Source organism: Notolabrus celidotus, unplaced genomic scaffold, assembly GCF_009762535.1.
Source record: "Notolabrus celidotus isolate fNotCel1 unplaced genomic scaffold, fNotCel1.pri scaffold_171_arrow_ctg1, whole genome shotgun sequence".
In the NCBI taxonomy this organism is placed as follows: Eukaryota; Metazoa; Chordata; class Actinopteri; order Labriformes; family Labridae; genus Notolabrus; species Notolabrus celidotus.
The window spans coordinates 20,001-22,500 of record NW_023260036.1 but is presented as its reverse complement, the minus strand read 5'-3'; the positions used below and the strand labels follow the sequence as shown (position 1 = coordinate 22,500).

Genomic DNA, 2,500 nt, shown 5'->3' with positions numbered 1-2,500 from the left:
AATACTGGATTAACAAAATACTGGATTAACAAAATACTGGATTAATAAAATACTGGATTAATAAAATACTGGATTAACAAAATACTGGATTAATAAAATACTGGATTAATAAAAATACTGGATTAACAAAATACTGGATTAACAAAATACTGGATTAATAAAATACTGGATTAATAAAATACTGGATTAATAAAATACTGGATTAACAAAATACTGGATAAATAAAATACTGGATTAATAAAATACTGGATTAACAAAATACTGGATTAATAAAAATACTGGATTAACAAAATACTGGATTAACAAAATACTGGATTAATAAAATACTGGATTATCAAAATACTGGATTAATAAAATACTGGATTAATAAAATACTGGATTAATAAAATACTGGATTAAATAAAATACTGGATTAAATAAAATACTGGATTAATAAAATACTGGATTAACAAAATACTGGATTAATAAAATACTGGATTAATAAAATACTGGATTAAATAAAATACTGGATTAACAAAATACTGGATTAATAAAATACTGGATTAACAAAATACTGGATTAACAAAATACTGGATTATCAAAATACTGGATTAATAAAATACTGGATTAATAAAATACTGGATTAAATAAAATACTGGATTAAATAAAATACTGGATTAATAAAATACTGGATTAATAAAATACTGGATTAACAAAATACTGGATTAACAAAATACTGGATTAACAAAATACTGGATTAACAAAATACTGGATTATCAAAATACTGGATTAATAAAATACTGGATTAACAAAATACTGGATTATCAAAATACTGGATTAACAAAATACTGGATTAATAAAATACTGGATTAACAAAATACTGGATTAACAAAATACTGGATTATCAAAATACTGGATTAATAAAATACTGGATTAATAAAATACTGGATTAATAAAATACTGGATTAACAAAATACTGGATTAACAAAATACTGGATTATCAAAATACTGGATTAACAAAATACTGGATTATCAAAATACTGGATTAATAAAATACTGGATTAACAAAATACTGGATCAACACTTTTAATTTTGAAATGGTTAAAGGGTTTTTATTTGTTCCGATTTTATCCATCCTGATATTTTTTGATCAAATCTGAAGTTTTTGTCTTTTTGTGATTTGATAACTGAACGTCTTTTTAAATGTTCCCTCAGCTCATCACATGAACCTGAAGAAGAAGAAGAAGAAGAAGAAGAAGAAGAAGAGTGTAAACATCCTGCTCCTCAGCTCATCACATGAACCTGAAGAAGAAGAAGAAGAAGAAGAAGAAGAAAAAGAAGAAGAAGAAGAAGAAGAAGAAGAAGAAGAAGAAGAAGAAGAAGAAGAAGAGTGTAAACATCCTGCTCCTCTGGTCATCAGTCTCATCAGTTTGTTTTCATACAGCAGTTTTCTACATGATTATGTTTTCTATGAATGTGTGATGTGTGTAGTTTTTCAGATTCAGGTTCATGTTCACTCGTTCATGAGAAAAAAACAAGTTTCAAAAAGAGAGAGAGAAGTTTCATTAATGCCAAATCTGAGTGACAGGACGGCGCCTGTTTGTGGATGAACGTTTGTACATATGTTTGTAACGAGGAGATGTTCTTCATCAACTTCCTGTTTTTATAAACTTCACTTTCCTTTGTTTCTGTCCAACTTTAAGTCCAACTTTAAGTCCAACTTTAAGTCCAACTTTAAGTCCAACTTTAAGTCCAACTTTAAGTCCAACTTTAAGTCCAACTTTAAACCCTCTGATTGTGTGGAGTTATTGATTTATTAAAACTGACCCTTTTTGAAGAACGCCGTCTGTGTGTGCTTTTTAACATGTGCTGCAGAAGATCTCCTAAACTTCAGTGTTCTCCTCTTTATCAACGATTACATCACAAAAATCTGAAACTCTGGATGGATTTTAGTTCCAGCAGCAGATTGTGGAGGACCCTCTGCAGAGCTGCGGGGTTACTAAAGGTCAGAGAGGGGGTCTGTCTTTCCTCTAGTTCCTTCAGTTGTTCCCTAAATGCTGCACTGAAGCCTGAAGCACAGCCTGCCTTTATATGTGAGCAGTGCGACACCAGAGAGGTTACTCACATATCAGACATGAGCAGCCTCCTCTCCTCCCTGCAGATAAGGAGCTACAGAGGCAGTATTACAGAGACTGATGGCCTCTCATGCAAACTTTAGAAAAGTGAGTGTGAGATAAACAGTTTAAGCCACGCCCACCCCTCCCCCTGCAGCCAAAACCGAAAGTGCATTTGTACACTTACCCACCCAGCTCATTTCTAAATGCGCCATTCCTGCTGCAGAGCTGTCAGGGTGCTGAGGGAGAGTCTGCAGGTCAGTTTCTCCTCTTTTCTTTCACTTGTTCTGCAGAAAGGTTTTTTTGCACGGTGTAGTAAAAACAGGATGATGCATGTTTGTGCAGATTTTTAAAATGTGCTTTAAGCTGCAGAGAGAAAGAAAAGGGAATCAAAGGAGGATAAATCA

The 2,500-nt window shown here is 32.4% G+C and overlaps 2 protein-coding genes across 12 annotated transcripts in view; both read left to right on the top strand.

Annotated features, from left to right (window-relative positions):
* dek (DEK proto-oncogene) overlaps positions 1–1,819 on the top strand; it is an 11,437-nt gene extending 9,618 nt beyond the window's left edge. Inside the window, exons 12-13 of one of the 10 annotated variants that reach the window (XM_034678537.1) lie at positions 1,195–1,210; positions 1,341–1,819. In XM_034678537.1, the coding sequence (XP_034534428.1) occupies positions 1,195–1,206 (12 nt within the window). In that variant the 3' untranslated portion in view covers positions 1,207–1,210; positions 1,341–1,819. Of the gene's footprint in view, positions 1–1,194; positions 1,220–1,314 lie in introns of those variants that run through there. The other 9 variants (XM_034678536.1, XM_034678535.1, XM_034678533.1 and 6 more) reach the window with 9 other exon arrangements.
* Positions 1,820–2,288: 469 nt separating this feature from the next.
* Positions 2,289–2,500, top strand: part of LOC117808870 (NACHT, LRR and PYD domains-containing protein 3-like) — a 20,212-nt gene continuing 20,000 nt past the window's right edge. Inside the window, exon 1 of one of the 2 annotated variants that reach the window (XM_034678543.1) lies at positions 2,289–2,350. The gene's annotated coding sequence lies outside the window, so the exon portion shown is untranslated. The remainder of the gene's footprint in view (positions 2,351–2,500) is intronic. The other variant, XM_034678544.1, reaches the window with a different exon arrangement.